The 18,037-nt window shown below is 53.5% G+C and overlaps 1 protein-coding gene across 3 annotated transcripts in view; it reads right to left on the bottom strand.

Annotated features, from left to right (window-relative positions):
• PIK3R6 (phosphoinositide-3-kinase regulatory subunit 6) overlaps positions 1–6,702 on the bottom strand; it is a 40,449-nt gene extending 33,747 nt beyond the window's left edge. For all 3 annotated transcript variants that reach the window (XM_064151779.1, XM_064151780.1, XM_064151781.1), the window contains exon 1: positions 6,243–6,702. In XM_064151779.1, the coding sequence (XP_064007849.1) occupies positions 6,243–6,303 (61 nt within the window). In that variant the 5' untranslated portion in view covers positions 6,304–6,702. The remainder of the gene's footprint in view (positions 1–6,242) is intronic.
• Positions 6,703–18,037: the final 11,335 nt, after the last annotated feature.

Genomic DNA, 18,037 nt, shown 5'->3' with positions numbered 1-18,037 from the left:
GGGGGACACACAGGAGCACAGGTACTCACCGTGAGGTGGCACATGGCCTGTGGAGCAGACCCCAGCACGCTGCCTGCCCTCCTCCTCCTCCCTGCAGCTGCCTTCAGGAGAGGTTGGCTGTGAAAGCAGCACATCAGAGGCTGCGTCTAACGTTACAGCGCTGCGGGCAGCTGCCCAGCCCATGCTCGCCTCTGGCTCTGGTGAGCGTGGCTGGAGCAGACATGCCAGGGGTCAGCTGGTGGCTAATAAGTTGTCCATGAGACAGCAATATGTCCTTGTGGCCAAGAAGGCCAGTGGGATCCCGGGGTGCCTTAAGAAGAGTTTCCTCCCCCTCTAACTCTGCCCTGGTGAGACTTCATCTTGAGTACTGCAATCAGTTTTGGGCTCCCTAGTTTAAGAGGGACAAGGATCTGCTGGAGAGAGTCCAGCAGAGGGCTAAGAGGGTGATGAGGGGACTGGAGCACACTGCCTGATGAGGAGAGGCTGAAGGACCTGGAGCTTTTCAATCTGGAGAGGAGAAGACTGAGAGAGGATCTAATAGATGCCTATAAGCTATCTGAGGGCTGGGGGTCAGGAGAGGGGGGGGGACAGGCTCTGCTTACTTGATTCCTGGGATAGGACAAGGAGCAATGGATGGAAGCTGCAGCACAGGAGGTTCCAGCTCAACACAAGAGAGAACTTCTTTCCTGTAAGGGTCCCAGAGCACTGGAACAGGCTGCCCAGAGAGGTTGTGGAGTCTCCTTCTCTGGGGCCTTTCAAGGCCTGTCTGGATGTGTTCCTGTGTGACCTGAGCTAGATTGTATGGTCCTGCTCCGGCAGGGGGCTTGGACTTGATGATCTCTTTGGGTCCCTTCCAACCCCTAATATCCTGTGATCCTGTGAAGGGAGAATTTCTTCACTGCATGAGCTGAAGGGCTGTTTTCCACAAGCCAGCCTGAGGATCTGACATTGCATCCTCTGTGCTGCTCCAAATGGCAGCCAACAGCTCCCAAAATTCTGTGCAATGGCTCCTCTGGACCCACCATCAGCATTTGCACCATGGCAAACTGATGGTGCAGCAGAACGATCCAGTAGAGTCCATCAGAGCAGGTCTGACATCCTGCTTGCAGCCTCCTCTTAAGCCATGCCCATTTGCTGATCAAGCAGCCACTGCTTTTGGCCCTGGTCCTGATCTCCAGCCCAGCTGCACAGCTGAGGTGGAGGAAAAGAGGATGAGTGCATCTTTCCAGCCTCCAGCCCTCCTTTACTGTCCAGGCAGCAGCAGGTCCAGGCTCCCCTGAGGACCTGAACCACTGTCAAGGATAAGAGCCAAGGGCAGGGTCAGGCTCCATCTCACCTTACATCAGCCACTCCAGAGCAAAGTGTCTCAGATAAAATGAAAGGGAAGCAAAACTTTAGGTATGGAACTCAAACTGCACATCAAGGTCATCTGCCCCATTTCGGGCCCTGTTCAGACAGGATACCAGGGTGGAGAGACCTGGAGAAGAGGTGGGGGGGACCAAGTATGCTGTGGACCAGCCTGGAGCTCTGCTTCTGGATTGATCTTCAGTTTCAGCTCCAAACCTGGCAGGGTTTGTGGTTTCAGACAGCTCTGATATGAAACCAGCTGCTCTCCCTCAGGCTCTCACTGCCAGAGAAACTCATCTCAAGCTCAGACTCTGCTTTCCATCAGCACTTTGCTGCACCGTTGCCTGATGGCTGCTCTGGCAAGGCACATCTCTGCCAGAAGACTCATGCTCATGAAGAAGAAGGTGAGAATGGCTCTTAGAGCCATTTCACTAATGAAACACCTTCACAGCTCACACTGCAGGACGTTCATCTGATCATCAGGACTCAGTGAGCCCCAGGGCCCTTTGCTAAAGCCAATGTGGAAGTTGAGCAGCTTCCTGGACACTAACGACTCTTTGGAGACTTCCTCACCAACGTCACTTTTCATTCTTTCTGAGGGAAGAAATCAGTTTTCAGGAAGCATCAGCTCTTTGGATTGAATGTCTCTTTCCATTCCCAGAGCCAGCTTTGGGAAAAACAACTGAAGGGGAAAAACGAAAGGAGTTGTGAAGAGCTCTGCCAGAGTTGCTGGCACAAATAGCCCAGGCAGCACTTCCACCTGAGGGGAAACACAACCACAGAATCATGGAGCTGCTCAGTTTGGAAGTGACCTCTGAGATCATCAAGTGCAACCACTCACCTTCAGTTCACAGTCCCACCACTGCTGCTAAGCTACTGCCACTAAATCACATCCCTCAGCACCACATCTGGGTGGCTTTTAAACACCTCCAGGGATGGGGACTCCAGCACCTCCCTGGGCAGCCTGCTCCTGTGCCTGAGAACCCCTTCTGGGAATTAATTGTTCCAAAGGTTCTACCTGAACCTCCACTGGTGCAACTTGAGGCTGTTTTCTCTTGTCCTGTTACTTGTTTCTAGAAGAGACCAACTTCCACCTGGCTCAAATCTCCCTTCAGGGAGCTGTAGAGAGTAATGAGGTCTCCCCTCAGCCTCCTCTTCCAAAGGCTAAACAACCTCAGTTCCCTCAGCTGCTTCTCTTGGCATTGAGGAACAAACAACGTGACAGCTGCTGACAGGCTAGCACAGAGAGCAGAGAGAAGCAGATCAGCAAGGAAGGGGTGAGCATATAATGTGTCTCCAGGAGGACAAGGTCGACAAGGAGATTTACAGGCAACAACAGAAGCCCCTGCTTTCAGCAGGAGCAGGAGCACCCTCCCAGTAACACCAGCCTGGACTGCAGAATCACACTAGAGACTCACAAGCAAAACTCAGCCCAGCACAGATGACACACAGCAGCAGCTCCCTGGGAGAGCTCCTGCCCAAACCATGCTTGATGGAGGGTGGTGCAGCCTTCAAGGCATGTCACACCTCAAAATAGAAAGGTGTGACTCAGCCAACACAGCATCTGCCTCCAGAGCAGCCAGCAACGCTTGCGAGAGGCGAGAAAGCAACTTCTGAGAGCCCCCAGGCCTGGGCAGATGTGGTCAGCATTAGAAATGCTGAACACAGCCAAATCATGAGTCCTCTTGGCTCAGCTCTTTCCTAAACCAGAGTAGAGGAGGTCTCATTTTCGCAGGATCACAGGATGTCAGGGAAATCAGAGCTCTGCCAAATCTCTGTGGATGCTGGGGAGGGGAATGCTGCTGCCCACATCCCAACAGCCAGCTGCAAACCCACACCAAGCTGACTGATAAAAGGTCATTGTGGCCCTGCTACAACAGCAGCTGTGCCCACCCCCTGTATCAGAAGGTGGTGAGGGGGTGGGCATCCATCCCAGTGAGATGTTGCACAGGCAAAGGGGCCACAGACAGGTCTCTGTCACCAGCAGAGCAAGACCATGTCCAATACAAGCAGGACTGCTGTGAGATAACCTTCACAGGACTCCCAGAAGGAACCATCTGAACACAAAAGGGAAACTGCTGCAGTGGGAGTGTGCAGGGTGATGCCTGGAATGGGGAGCAGTGAGCAGTCAGCCTATCCCACAGCCCTTCCAGGGAGCAGGACTGAGTTCTGTAGCAAAGAAGCAAGCAATGTTTCTGTCATGCTGCAACCTGGACATGCTGTCCTGTAAGGGTCAGCAAAGTTCATTGCTGGCTGTCCTGTGCCATCCCACTCAGTGTCAAGAATTCTTCTCCTCTGCCTGATTTGAGGCCAGCCAGCCAGGAATATCCATCCTAGACTGATGGAGCAGCAGCAGGCAGTGAAGTGGGAGAAGATAAACAAGTCTGTGGGAAGCTCAGAAGGTTCAACAAGGCCAAGTGTAAAGTCCTGTGCATGGGTCAGGGCATGCCCTAGTATCAGTGCAGGTTGGGGGATGAAGAGTTGGAGACCAGCACAGAGGAGGAGGACTTGGGGGTGCTGGAGAGTAAAAAGCTGGACATGAGCTGGCACCAAGTGCTGCCAGCCCAGCTCCAACTGTGCCCTGGGCTGATCCCCAGCAGTTGGGCAGCAGGGACAGGAAGGGGATTCTGCCCTTCTACTGTGCTCTGCTGAGTGCAGTGCTGGGACATCTCTGGAGTCCTCAGCACAGCACAGACAGGGACCTGTTGGAGTGAGGCCAGAGACCACAGCAATGCTGGTAGGTCTGGAAGCCCTCTGCTGTGAGGCCAGGCTGAGATGGGCTTGTTGAGTCTGGAAAAGAGAAGGGAGACCTTCTGGTGGCCTTTCAGTATTTCAAGGGGACAGTCAGAAATGTGGGGCCAGACTGTTGTGACAGGACAAGGGATGGTAGTTTGGAACTGAAAGAGGGAGATTTAGACTGGAGAGAAGGGAAAACTCTTTGACCCTGAGGGTGATGAGACCCTGGCCCAGGTTTCCCAGAGAGGTTGGAGATGTCCCATGGCTGGCACCATTGCAGGTCAGGTTCTTTGGGGTTGTTGAGCAGCCTGCTCTAGTTGCAGATGTCCCTGCTGACTGCAAGGGGTTGGACTGGATGAGCTTTAAAAGTCCCTTCCAACACAAGCCAGTCTGGGATTCTATGGTTCTAAGCCTCATAGCTCTACCTCTTTAGGAAGCAGGACTAAACCAAAATGCACAGCACACTATTTCTGGGATCAGCTGCTGGCACTCGTCCAACAGCTGATGCCAAGGCAGCCCTATGCCACAACTGGAGACGCAGCATCTCATAGCTGTGGGGAGACTGGGGGGCAGAGACTGGGAGCAGCAAGCCCAAAGCTTCTGAGGACAATTTGAGGACTCCATTTGCTCTGGTCAAATTAATGTTTCAGCTGGGACAGATTCTTGTGACAGAGCCAGACACATCTGGAGGCTGGCCCATGTTCCCTTCCACTGCAGGAAGAGGACATACCTTTAGATGTTCAGTGGGCTGTTACATGTTCACTCTCAACTGTGAAGGTTGAATTGACATCTTGTGGATGTAGACCGTCCATAGAGGACCTCAGAAACTGGTTAAGAAAGCCTTGGGAGACAGGAACTCATTGCATAACCAAAATACCAAACAAGTGCACACCTGTAAACCTGTGTCATCCTCAGAGGTGATAAATCTGTGCTTGAATGAAGCCCAGAGGAATTTGTGCTCAGGCTCAGTCAAGAGGCAGAGGTAAAAGCTGCTGCCCAGCTGCATGGACACTGGGATTGCTCCCACGGGAAGCCAACAGCTCACCGAGGGGGTGAGCGGTTGTGGTGTGATGGCTCAGGGAGGTGCTCTGATCCAGTCAGAGGACCAAGAGGAAAATACTCATCAGGGAAGAGGAGGAGGAGGGCTAGAACCTGCCTGTTGCACAGAGTTGGATCGTCTACATCTCTTTGAAGCTCAGGCCTCGGCACTCCCCTTTGCGTTTCCTCTCTGGCCCGGGTTGCTTCGCTCTCCTCCTTATCACCACCACCATCGCTCTTTATTGCCATGTCACAGGGCCCCCCGGGGCCCCGGGCCAAGGGGAGGGGAACATGGGCAGCCACACGACTGCACAAACAGCCAGTGCCAGAGCTGGCCCCCGTCCAGCAACACTCGGAGCACAGCCTCCCCTCAGATGGGTGCAGGAGCTCTGCCTGCCCTGCGGGGCAAGGAGCTGGCAGCGGGGGTGCACCAGCACTGCCAGGGCAAGAGATAGCCAGGAGCAGCTCTGGGCAGGTGACTTGGCTCCTTGACGCTGGGAATGGTTTCAGAGGGAGCAAAATGAATAAGCGTGAGAAGTGCTGAAGCTGCCCCGAGCCAGAGGTGCCTCACTCACCCGGTCTGGGCTGAGCAGCAGCAGTGGCTGCCGGCTGCGGGGTGTGCACAGTGGCTGGGATGGCAGCGGATGGCCAGGGACCTAGAGAGGGTGCCAGGCTGGTGACAACACCAAAACCACCCAGAGCCTTTCCAGCGGGGCAAGCAGCAAAGTCCCTGTGCTCCTCCCCGGGACAGACTCCAGGGAAAAGCCTTTTTCCCTGCCAAGATGCATCTCCACGTTGGGGAAAGCTCGCACATCCATTCCCTTCCCGCAGGGGAAGCAGCAGGTTTGCCTTCCCCGGCACCACCGCTGCCCCCTGCGCTAATTCACCCTGAGGAAGGAAACCAAACCGACCCGGGTCAAAGGCTTTCTTCCAGAGGGATGCAGCACTCGAGCACACACTGCTAACGTCCAAGCACAAAGCACTCCCCAGGACAGGCACAGCGCCGGGGACCAGCAGCGCGGCAGGTCCCGCTCCGAGGAGCAGAGAGAAGGCAGCGCAGAGGACGAGCGCTGCACCTCCCCACGCACGGACCCAGGAGCAACCCCCCGCCAGGACTCTACCTGACTCTTCAGGGCAGGCACCGAGGGGCCGAGTGAGGCACACATCCACCCGAGGCCCCATCCAGAGGGAAAGGAGCAGAGCGCGGTCCTGGAGGAGTCATCACAGGGTCCTGTCAGGGTCCTGTCTGGCTATCAAGGCGGTCGGTGTGCGCCGGGGGAGCGCTGGGGCAGCTGCCAGGCTCTGCAGCACACTTCAAAGTCTGCAAAGCTCCAAGGGAAGCGCCGGAGCTATTTCGAGACAACTTCCTCTTCCAGAGAGAAGTCCCTGCAGGAGAGAGCTGTCCCCACGTGGGTCGTGTTCGCTCGGAGCTCCTCAGACGCGCAGGGGCAGGCGACAGAGGATTCAGCTGTGCCCTGCCTCTAATCCCCCCCGACCAGCCGCGCAGGTCAAGCCTGGCACCGGGACAGCCTCCGCCATGCCACCAACCATCCCACACAGGGGCAGCTCCTCTGGTGCTGCCATCTCCCAGCCCGGGCAGACAGAGTGCCCGAGGCTGCACACGCAGCCCCTCGAAATAAACCAATGTGCTACGAGAGACAAGGAGGAGTCTGTCCAAGGAGACACTTTCCAGCAGCGCGTTCCAAGCACGGTGTTTCGTGCCAGCTCCTCCTGCCCACAGCATCTTCCAAACATCTGCTTTTGCTCAACGCCAGCTCCTGCAGCTGCTCAGAACGGCTCCTGCCTGCCTGCTGCCAGCTCAGGGATACAGCCTGGGCAGGGGGTGCCCAGCCCCTTCTGAAACACTGTTCGGAGAGGAATCTGCTGGCAGAGATGCAGCCTGCATGCTGGTTGGAGCAGCTCTGCCTGTGCTCACAGGATCATATTGTTGGCAGGAGTGCAGCTCTTGGTCTGAGCCCAAATAGGGACCCAGGTGAGGCTGCTCAGGGCTGCTGAAGTCCATCAGTGTCCTGACACCCAGTTAAGGCTGAGAGCCATTTGCACCTTGTCCTGCTCTCTAGTCTCACATGACAGAAGGCGAGGAAATGGCCTGAAATTGTGCCAAGGGAGGGTTAGGTTGGACACAAGGAAAAATGTCTTTGCTGCAAGAGTAGTCAGGCATTGGCAGAGGCTGCCCGGGGAGGTGGTGGAGTCCTCATCCCTGGGTGTGTTGAAGAAACCTGTGGCCATGGTGCTTGGGGACATGGTTTAGTGGCCATGGTAGTGTTAGGTTGATGGTTGGACAGGATGAGCTTAGAGGGCTTTTCCAGCCAAAACAGTTCTGTGATTCTGTAAGCACAGGTTGGCACACGGTGGGCTGTGTAGATCAGGCATATCCATCCCAGATCAGAGACAAATGTTCACCCTTCTGGGATGTGGGTGCAGGACTGGGGCGAACCCACCAGCTCTGCCAGAGGGCACACTTGCACACCCTTGACTTCACTGTGCAGAGTCATAGAATCATAGAATTGTTTTGGCTGGCAAAGGCCTCTGAGATCCAACCCAACACCACCATGGCCATTAAGCCATGTCCCAGTCTGCCGTATCTACTTGCTTCTAAAGTCTTCAGGGAACCTCAACAGCACTGGCCAGCCCCTCCAGATGGGGACTGCCACAACCACTGCTGTCCTCACTTATGACCAGCTCAGCACCCCGAGTGTTACCTGGAGCAGCATTTGGGGCTTTGAGTTTTTTGGGAGTAAGTGGGCAGGGGGGAGAAAGTCCTCAGGGAGGGAGCGTGGGGAGCGCAGGCGATGCTGCCGCCCTTCCCCTGTGATTTCAGAGCGGCAGAAGCTGTAGGTGCAGGGCCATACCTGAGCCCCAGATGTGAAAAGAACCTAAAAATAGCCTACTTCCTTCCTGCCTGGGAGAGAAAGGCAGGGGCAGGCTGTCAACACTGCTGGTGTTCAGCTCCCACTGGTTGTGCCGGTGCCAGGTTGTGATGCTGAGCAGTGTCCCCTTCCCCTGGCAGCCGTCCCGTGGGCAGGAAGGCTCCAGGGAAGCGGCAGCAGCAGCAGGGGGTGATGACATCCTGGTTTCCCCTCTCCTGTTGTCAAGCACACTCACTTCCATTCATGAAGGACACAATCATGACCTGGCCAGGATCGCTGGTGGCCACCAGCACAGCCTTCTGGACAGCGTGGATGTGGCATGCACATGGAATGGCTTGGGATGGAAGGAACCTCTAAAGGTCACCTAGGGACATCCCCAGCTATACCTAAAGGGTGGCTGCCAAGAAGCAGGAGACTCACTTTTAACAACAAATCCCAATGCAAAGAGAAGGGGGAATGGGGTCAAAACACTGCTGGGAAGATTTCCTTGGGACTCCAGAAGAAAATGTTTCCCCATGAGAACAGTTGGACATTGGAATGATCTCCCAAGGGAAGTGGTGGATCCACCTACACTGGACAGTTCTAAGACTCAGCTTGCTGGAGTGCTAGGCCAGCTTCTTTCAACTAGACTGTTACCTAGGAAGGTTGGAGCAGATGATCCTTGGGGTCCCTTCCAACCTGTCATTCTACTGTTTTATGCTATCAGTTTGCTTAGAGCCTCATCAAGCCTGACCATGAATGTCTCCAGGGATGGGGCCTCCACTGCCACCCTGGGCAACCTGTTCCAGTGTTCCACCACCATCTCAGTGAAGAATTTCTTCCTGGCATCCAATCTAAATCTACCCTGCTCTAGTTTCAAAACATTGCCCTTTGTCCTGTTGCTGTAAACAGTCCCTCCCCACACTCTGTGGAATCATCTCCCAAGGGAAGTGGTGGATTCCCCTACACTGGCCAGTTTGACAGAGTGCTGGGACAGCTCATTTCAACTGCACCATCACCTAGAAAGGGTGGACCAGATGATCCCTGGGGTCCCTTCCAAGCTGGCATTCCATGATCCTTCAGGTATCTGTAAGGTCTCCCCAGAGCCTTCTCTTCTCCAGAAGGCAAAAGTGGGTCTCACCTCATTAAACTTTCTATCAGAGTTTAGATGTCAGGCTGGAATTTATTTCAGCCCAGCACCTCAGCACAGCTCATTGAGCTGTGGGATCCTATTTGCTTTGTCCCTGATAGCATCATAATTGACTTCTTCAACATGCCCAGACTAAGGTTTTGGGCACTGCTGCTCAACATCTTATTGCCCTGTGCCTGTCCATCCTGGTCACAGAATCATAGAATCATTTTGGTTGGGAAAGACCTTTAAGATGAAATCCAACTGTTCTCTATGGCCCTCAGCACCACAGCTCTGCCTCTTGGAAACACCTCCAGGGATGGACATGGGCAGCCTGTGCCAGTCTTTGAGAACCCTTCCAGGGACGAATTCTCTTCCAGTGTCGAACTCAAACCTCTCCTAGTGCAAGCTGAGGCCATTTCCTTTCATCCTATCAATTTCTGCTATCTGGGAGAAGAGATCAACCCCCATCTGGCTTTAACCTTCCCTTGGGGGTGCTGCAGAGACCAATGAGGCCTCTCCTCAGCCTCCTTTTCTCCAGGCTGGACACCCCCAGGTCCCTCAGCCTGCGTGCCTGTGCCAGTTGGTGCAGACAGCTGCCTGCATGAGGAACAGGATGGGCTTTTCCTTGCCAGTCCCTAACTCACCTTCTTCCATCCTCTGCCTCTGTGCCCTTGTCAGCTCCTCTCCCCTCCAGGCACCTCCACTGAAGCACTTGTGGAAAGAAATGCAGAGGCTGAGGGGTTGCAGGCAGAGCAAACAGATCCAGGAACTGAGATCTAAATCCAGTCAAGCATGGAAAATATTACCTGTCTTTAGGGTAACTTCAACTTGGTTTTGCTTGTATAAACCTTTAAACACCTCCAGGGATGGGGATTCCACCACCCCTCTGGAGGTGGCCCGTGTACAGCCCAGCTCTTGGGGCCTGCTGATACTGTCCTGCTTGATCTGCAGGTACTGAAGGAGCACCCCATAGGGCCATGTCTGTACAAGGTGGTTGAGTCACCATCCCTGGATGTGTTTAAGAGTGGTGTAGATGTGGTGCCTGGGGCTGTGGCTTAGTGGTGGACTTGGTAGAGTAGGGTTGATGGTTGGACTCAAACTTCCTGCAGGTCTTTTCCAACCTGTGTGATTCTGTGATCTTAAGGTTCCGTGCATGAATGAGACACACAATGGGCTTGAACTGGTCTGAAACCCCCTTGTGGGGAATAAGTTTATCTCCTGAAGTAAATAGAGAGAGCTCACCTGGGGAACTAACTCAGAAGGGGCTTTCCAGTCTGGAGAAGAACTGGAGAAGAACTGCCCTGAAAGGGACTTTCCTGCCAGGGGAGCAGCACACAGCTCTGTCTCCTGCTGAGATACTGCAGCTACTAGCACCTGAATCAGTGTCAGTCCCAGCAAATCCCTTCTGGGAGCACACAGCCATCAGGTGGTGACACAGTGACATCGTCTAGGCTGGCACCCTCCTGGGGGTCACACTCCAGCTCCTCATGAATGCAAGTGGGAGTCCCTGGCACCTCGCAGCCCCTTGTTCAACGCTGACATTGGCAGGACTGAATGACAGAAGTCATTCTGGTTGGAACAGACTTCTAAGACCATCAAGTCCAACTGTTAGCCCAGCACTGGCAGCAACTAAACCATGCCCCTCAGCACCACATCTCGATGGCTTTTCAGTTCCTTCAGGCATGGCGACTCCACCACTGCCCTGGGCAGCCTGGGCCAGGGCTTGACAAGCCTTGAAGCATTGCTGGTGAGGACTCCAGGGCTGGCAGCAGGCAGGGCTGGCAGAAACAGAGATGTTTCTCCTCCCCATCAGATTGCAGATGTTCAGTTACCATTTTTTCCACTGCTCCACACTCTGCAAACACACAAATGCTCTTGTAAAAGGGGAGCTCTGGACACCTCTCCTCCTGCCTTGATTTCTATTCAGGGATGCTCTCTGCTTTGATTTTTCCATCATCATGTGGCTGCTTTAATAATGTACCTACAGAGTCAGCCAAATTTCTGAGGGCAGCAAAGGTATTTGCAGGAAGAAAACGATGCTGTTGGAGCTCTGCTCCTTCTGAACCACCCATCCTGCAGAGAAACCAGCTCCTGGCAGATGTCCCAAGCCCCACCACTTTGGTCAATGCATGATTTTCTTACAGCTTAGAAGGGCAAAAGTCACATACCAAGCAACATTTAGATGTTGCAACTCAATTTTCCACTCTGGAATACAACCAGGATCTCTTTTACTGCAGCTTTAGCAAATATAGAAGGTGGGTGGATGAAGGCAGAGGGAAAGCCAAGCACAGAGATGGTTCAGTGGGCTCAAAGTTGCCTTTTTAATGTCTTCAGGATAAGTCATCTCCAATCCTTTTTAGTCTGTCTTCAAAGACTCAATGGTAAGGAACAGAAGCAAGCAGAAGGTAATGCTCCTGCTGCTGCTAGTAAAGGATCATGGACTTCTCCAGCCTGAGCAGCATTTCACTGTGTGCTGCAAGGGTAGAAAAAGTCTCCTTGTTTCACTGATCCCAGCATGGTTTGGGTTGGAAGAGACCTTTAAAGCTCATCCAGGCCAACCACTTTGCAGTCAGCAGGGACATCTACAACTAGAGCAGGTTGCTTACAGCCCCAGACAACCTGAGCTGCAATGGTGCCAGGGATGTGGAATCCAGCACCAATCTGGGCAACCTGGGTCCCACCCTCAGGGTCAAACACCATCCTCAGGGCTACAATTACCCACCTGATACCAGCACTTCCACCCAGCAGTGCAGGTGATGGACAACCTGCTGCAAGTCTATGTTGCCCACTTGTGAGCAGGAAGCTTTGAAGCACCTGTAGGAAAGAGCTGAGGTGCTGCTGCTGGGTGAGTTGGGCATGCCCATGCTGTGAGGGCTGCCAGTGACTTACCAGTGCTGAGGAAGAGATCAGCTGCTTGAACTGGTGAGAATCTGAGCTTTGTGAGATTGAGTTTTGCCCCAAACCATAACTGCTGCATGCATGCACACCAAGGCTGATGGTTTTCTGCTGCTCACACCTCACAGGATCCTCATCCCAGAATTTATGGCTCTCCTGTGGGTGCCAAGGTGACAGCTTTGGAACAAGATCAACTCCTCGAGCTTATCAGTGCTGCCAGCGCCAGCATGCAGCAGGAAACAGCCCTCTTGAATCACAGGCACTAGGCTGCATGCCCTGAGCTGATAAGCTGAGAGCTGAAGCTGTTTCTCCACTTGTTTGTCAGGATGTTTGAGCAGAGCTTCCCAACTGCTACTTCAGCTCCCACCCTGATGGATAAGGCAGAGAAAGTTGGACAAATGTATGCCCAGCTGGCCAAGAAGGCTACCAGCATCCTGGTCTGGAGCAGCAGTAGGGTGGCAGCAAAGGGGAAAAGGATCCAGGCATCCTAGTGGGTGGGAGGTTGACCATGAGCCAGCAATGTGCTCTTATCACCAGGAGGGGCAATGCCATTCTGGGGTGTACTAGAAAGGCTGTGGTCAAGAGAGTAGCTGGGCAGGAAGACTCTCAGTGGGCTGCACTCTCATCTAGGAACCTCTCACAAGAGCATCCTGTCCTCAAGCAGTTTAATTTTGTCCACAGCTGATGGTTAAGTCAACAGAGACCAACTGTTGGTAGAAACATGCTCTGATGCTCTGGGAAAGTACTGATGAGTCAAGGTCTCCTTTCCCCCTGCCAGTCAGCACCCAGCTGGTCCCACAGACAGCACAGGTGGGCACAACTCTGTGACCTGACCCTGGGACATATGACAGAGCCCACAGTCAGTGAAGATCTCCCAGCAGAGCAGCGTGGAGCACCCAGGTCCTGGGTATCCTGACTGATCACCCCTGATCTAGGGTAGGGTGTCCCTGCCCATGGCAGGGGGGTTGGAAATAGATGATCCTTGTGGTCCCTTCCAACCCTGACTGATTCTATGATTCTATGATTCTATGATTTCTGGTGAGAGGGGCAACATCTCAGCCTGCAGTTCATAGGTGTCTCCTAGAAAGTCACTGCTGTTGGAGAGGGGTCAGAGGAGGCCACAAACATGGTACAAGGGCTGGAAGCCCTCTGCTGTGAGGCCAGGCTGGGAGATTTGGGCTTGTTCAGCCTGGAGAATGGGAGGCTTCAGGGAGACCTTCAGGGAGACCTTCTGGTGGCCTTGCAGTACTTCAAAAGGCTGATCAGAAAGCTGGGGACAGACCTTTGAGCAGGGCCTGCTGTAATAGGACAAGGGGGAATGGCTTGAAGCTCAAAGAGGCAGATTCAGACTACAGAGAAGGGAGAAATGTTTGGCTCTGAGGGTGGTGTGAGCTTGTCCCAGGTTGCCCAGAGAGGTGGGAGATACCTCATGACTGGCACCTTTGCAGGTTAGGTTGTTTGTGGCTGTGAGCAACCTGCTCTGTTTGCAGATGTCCCTGCTGGCTGCAGGGACTTGGCCTGGATAAGCTTTGAAGGTCTCTTCCAACCCAAACCAGTCTGGGATTCTGTGACCTATGTGCAGGCAGGGTGAGCTGAGCCCATCCACACCTCATCACCAGTGGAAGTGATGATTGCAGACTGCCTGCACACCATGGCTGCACTTTCTCATGAGCCACTCAGCTTTTAAGCCAGGGTTAGACTAAACCAACAAGAAAGGAATCACTTTGGCCAGAGAGTGATCAGACAGGAGAACAAGAGAGGACAAGAGCAGCAGCAGAACCAATCCCTGTGAGCACAGAGTGTTCAGCTGGCTAAGCCACCCTGCTCGAGATGCTGTCTGCAGATGGAAACAGCAGCTAAACAGTGTGCTACACTGGCCTGCTGCTGCCCAGGAAGTTTCATGCAGGCAAACCCCAGCTGAAGTTACCCTAGAGATGGGTAAACACCACAGAATATTTTCCATGCTTGACTGGATTTAGATCTCAGTTCCTGGATCTGTTTGCTCTGCCTGCAACCCCTCAGCCTCTGCATTTCTTTCCACAGGTGCCTCAGTGGAGGTGCCTGGAGGGGAGAGGAGCTGACAAGGGCACAGAGGCAGAGGATGGAAGAAGGTGAGTTAGGGACTGGCAAGGAAAAGCCCATCCTGTTCCTCATGCAGGCAGCTGTCTGCACCAACTGGCACAGGCATGCAGGCTGAGGGACCTGGGGGTGTCCAGCCTGGAGAAAAGGAGGCTGAGGGGAGGCCTCTTTGGTCTCTGCAGCTCCCCAAGGGAAGGTTGAAGCCAGATGGGGGTTGATCTCTTCTCCCAGATAGCAGAAATTGATAGGATGAAAGGAAATGGCCTCAGCTTGCACCAGGAGAGGTTTAGGTTTAGGTTGGGCATTGGAGCTGCTGCTTCCCTGCCCAGAGAGGTGGTGGAATCTATCCCTGGAGGTGTTTCCAAGAGGCAGAGCTGTGGTGCTGAGGGCCATGGCTGAGCAGCAGCCTTGCTACAGTTAAAGTTGGACTCAGTGCTCTGAAAGATCTTCCAGCTGCAGCAGCTTTGCCTGTAGAGGAGGTGAGCTGCATCTGAACGTTCTGAGAAGCAGAGCTCTCCCCATCACTGCCCACCCACCCCTCCTCTTCTCAAGCCAGTTTTCCCTGCTAGGAACACTACTCCTCAAGCAGGCACTGGGAGCCTCATTAACTTTTAATTGGGCATTGATTAGCACAAGTAAGAGAAGGGCAGTGGAGGCCTTGCCAGGAGAGATAAGGAGCCTCCTGCACCCCAGAAATGTTTCCTTTGTCTAACTTTGCTCTCATTAGTCCTGGCAAAGGTCAGTCCTGGGACAGAGATGAGTCCAGGCGCTGCTCAGTCACGGCTGCTGGCCCAAGCCCTGAAGAAACGAGCACTATTCAGACATTCCCAGTCCTTCCTCTTTTCCAGCTGCCTGTAAGACCAGCCCTGAAACCTGCACCCACAGGAGGGAACTAGGGCAAGGAATTTGGCAGGAGAAGATATTCCCTGGATTTTCTTCCTCTTCTCCCTTTCCTCCTGAAAGTGATGGTGGGGCCCTCGATGAACCCTCTGGGTCAGGCGGGAGGGGTGAATTTGGCCACAGCTCAGCCCATCACCAACCTGCAGGCTGGCAGCCAAGCTTGGGCTCACTGCCAGCAGGACCTGAACTGTCCTCAGGTACCTCTGCTCCAGCTGAAGGTAACTCGAGGCAGAGCAATGGGAGCAGGCAGGCAGAAGGGGCTGTGACCTCTAACCAAAGGGACACCCTGAGCACATTAGTGATAGAACCACAGAATGGTAGGGGTGGGAAGAGCCCTCCAGAGATCGTCCAGTCCAATCTTCCTGATAAAACAGGGACACCTAGGGCAGGCCACACAGGAGTGCATCCAGGTAGGTCTTGGAAGTCTCCAGAGGAGGAGACATCACAGCCTCTCTGGGCAGCCTGCTCCAAGCCTCCCAACACCCTCACAACAAAGTTTCTTCTCCTGTTCAGATGGAACCTCCTGGGTTCCAGTTTGTGCCCATTGCCCCTTGTCCTGGCACTGGGCACTACTGAAAAGTGTCCTGGCCCCTTCTTCTTGACATCTGCTCTTCAATCCCCTCTCAGCCTTCTCTTCTCCAAACAGTTCCAGGTCTCTCATCCTCTCCTCTTCTGACATGTATTATGTTCCCCAGGACCAGGATGATGAACATAATGACTTAAGAGCCTGCTCCTGGCCACAGGTCAGCTGCTGTACAAAGGCCCCAGGTGCTCCCTGCTCTCCTTATGGAGACATGGAGACTCCTCCTGTGTTTCCTGCCTGCTCAGGAATTACTGGACTCAAAGCTCTGTGCTTATACTTGAAATAAATCAACATTTAGTATCTTACACTGACTTTACAAGTCCTTTGAACAGCATTTTACAGATCAGCACAGCATGACAACAGATTTGGTAAAGGCTGAACATATGTACAAAAATGATCTGAAAGAACCTTGGACTTCTTTCACTTCCAGAAAGAACCAGAGGTCAACATGTTCACAAGTCCCTAGAGGTTGTGCTTGTTCTTCTCTCTGAGCTGAAAGGTCTCTTCTCCAGTGTTTCTGTCAGGCCAGCTGAAACCAAAGAGGTCATTGTGAACAGTGGCAGAGATATGTTTGCCCATGGAGACCAAGAGCACAGACAGCAATGTTTTGAGAGGAGAAGGGACCAGTTTAAAGTACTGAACCAAACACACAGCTGACAAATCTCATCCTTACTTGAAAAGAGGCACACAAACCTGCCATACACTCAAAGTCAGGGAAAAAGCAATCCAAATCAGTTTCTGATCCACTGAGCCTTAAAATCCACTGGACTTGAAAGCTGGTGTGCAAAAGGGCAGAACAGGAAGGCTCCTGCACCGCCCTGCAGGCACCCTGTGAGAGGGGGATTACCCCACCACAAGCTGACAGTGTCTTGGTGTCCCTGCCCAGGGATGAAGGCTGTTCCATGCATGCAGGAAGAGATGGGTGTGCTCCTGGAGCTGCTGCATGGCTGGGCAAGGTGGGTTCTTGCTGGAAGTCCAAGCTGCCTTTGCACCATGGTGCAGATAGGCTGTGTCCAAGTGATGCTTCTCCCCATGCAAAGGTCTTTTTTTGGAGTCCACAAGGCAATACCATCCTTGGGATGGTTTATTCAAGTAGAAGGATGAAGAGATGTTCACATCTCAGTTTTGCTCATCTCAGGCCACTGGTGGAAGAGGCATCTGTGGCTGCTGAGGACACCAAAGAGCCAACTAGCACCTTCTTAACCCAAGATGTTCACCTCTGGCTGTCCTCAAACAAGAGAGGCAGGGGGAAGAGAAAGCAGGGCCAGCAGCCAGCAGGGCCAGGATCAGAGTTGATGGCACAAGAGGGGATCCCTCAGATCCAGCAGATAAAAGGAGGAATCCAGCAGATGAACCTAACCCACACTGCTCTGAGACAACTGAAGCCCCCAGGAGCTCTGACCCCTCTCCTGGCAGATTTAATCTCAAGTGACACTGCTCCTGTGCCACCATCCCTTGGGAGCAGAGCCCAGCCTTGTTCTGACTAGTGCAAACAGGTGAGCAGGTCTTGTTTTCTGAAGGATCAAGGGACCCACACTGAATTGACCCCACTGGGGCAGAACCCTGCAGCCCCCCAGCAGTATTTGGGATCTCTTCAGGATATTTCTAAGGATCATATACCCTCAGCACTAAGATACTTGCAGCCTGCAGTATGTTCTGCCTGTTACCACTAGTGAAACCACCAAAACCTACTGAGGAACAGCCTGAGGGCTATGAAACCAGCCAAGGCTTTTCCAGCCTCGTTTCTTTTTTGCTCATGGGGGTCAGAGTATCTCTAAATACCCCCAAGTATTGCACTTTTCTGTACCTCCAGCCTGGCACAGAGGAGGAGGAGGAGGGTGGAAAGCCTCTTTGCAGGGGAGACAAGATCTCAAACTCTTCTCTTTGCTTCCAAGTGTTACTAGTGTTTTTGGTGCTGGGTCCTTCTCTAGCAAAGCTGCCTCTTCAGGTGAGCTTGTGGCAATTCTAGTGGCTTCCATGGTGCTTCCCTCCCTCCTGGGAGCATGGTTCCTGCCATAATTCGAGCATCTATTGAAGATCCAGCCTCTGGGATATCTCCAGCATACAGTGCTGGGAAGCAGGACATGAGAACATGTGCTGAAGAAGAGTAAATCTCACGTGTGAAGCCTGAAATGCTGCAGGCACTGGAAGTTCACCTCCCGCAGAGGAGGAGGGAACTGCAGGCATACAGGTGAGCACAACAAGCTGGCCATGCCCTGGTCTATTGCACTCAATCCTCTGGAAGGCAAGCAGCAGTCTACAAGCCACACTGAGGTCTTTCTGGGCTGCTCTGCACTGCTTCTCTACAAGACACCCAAGCTCTGTAATTTACAGGAAACCTGGAGAAAGCCTGGCCCCAGCCCCTGACAACTCTCCTGAGCATCCTTGGCCTGCTAGGGGTGACACAACACCAGGGTGATCTGCAAATCCACATGCACTGAAGGCCACCTACCACCC

This window comes from Pogoniulus pusillus, chromosome 11, assembly GCF_015220805.1.
Source record: "Pogoniulus pusillus isolate bPogPus1 chromosome 11, bPogPus1.pri, whole genome shotgun sequence".
Classification (NCBI taxonomy): Eukaryota; Metazoa; Chordata; class Aves; order Piciformes; family Lybiidae; genus Pogoniulus; species Pogoniulus pusillus.
This window is presented reverse-complemented; position numbering and strand designations above follow the sequence as displayed.